The following is a 778-nucleotide window of genomic DNA, read 5'->3' as shown; positions in this document are numbered from 1 at the left end:
TCAGTTTTTTGAACTTTTCTAAAATACATAAAACAAAAGAATAACTTAAATTGAGTGTCCTGGAGTAATATTTATTTATTCTTTATTGTATTGCTTAGATAATTTTTTGTTTATTTTTTGGAGATGCTTAATATGAACGTTGCAGTTCTTTTTACGATTTTATGAAAATTAAGTAACATGATAGGTATAATTTAACTTTTCATAAATTTGCATTCACATTAATATTTAAGATTTTTGCATTATTGTTCATTTTTATCTTTTACCTTGTTAGCATGGTATCTATCAGTTGATTTGAAATACTTAAATATTGTCGAGGAAATTAATGTTACTAATTTTATGTAAGAAATGTAGTAAAATTTTATCTAGCATTTAATTTTTACGATCATCTCATTTGTATGCCAAATTTTCAGAATGTCTCTTCTTGGTAGAAAGACTTTGTGTTTAATTGCTGGCGCGAGTCGTGGTATAGGAAGAGCTATAAGCCTTGCGATCGGTTCCTGTTTAGCAGAAGACTCGGATATAATATTGATGTCTCGAGACAAGTCAGCATTAGAAAATGTTAAAAGGGAAATTTTACGGAAATCTCCAGGCGTATTTGTATACATTTGCCAATGTGATTTAAGCAAACCATCACAGGAAACTTTCTTGGATTGCTTAAGACCTCTGATGAATCTCCGACCCAACAATCATTATGACGTTTCAATGGTAATCCACAATGCAGCTTCAATTGGTCCGATTGATAGACCAGCTTTGAAATTGATGAACAGCGAAGAATTGA

General features: G+C 30.6%; 1 protein-coding gene across 1 annotated transcript; it reads left to right on the top strand.

The window, feature by feature from the left end:
- Positions 1-411: 411 nt before the first annotated feature.
- Tsp_12479 (probable oxidoreductase protein) lies at positions 412-705 on the top strand (the record flags this gene model as incomplete). Its single annotated transcript, XM_003368246.1, has 1 exon — positions 412-705. A coding segment is annotated over exon 1 (294 nt), but the record flags the coding sequence as incomplete, so codon positions are not given.
- Between the last annotated feature and the right edge of the window lie 73 nt (positions 706-778).

Source organism: Trichinella spiralis, assembly GCF_000181795.1.
Source record: "Trichinella spiralis strain ISS 195 chromosome Unknown Scfld2838, whole genome shotgun sequence".
Classification (NCBI taxonomy): Eukaryota; Metazoa; Nematoda; class Enoplea; order Trichinellida; family Trichinellidae; genus Trichinella; species Trichinella spiralis.
Note: the sequence above shows the minus strand (reverse complement) of the source record. Positions and strands in the feature narration are given on the sequence as shown.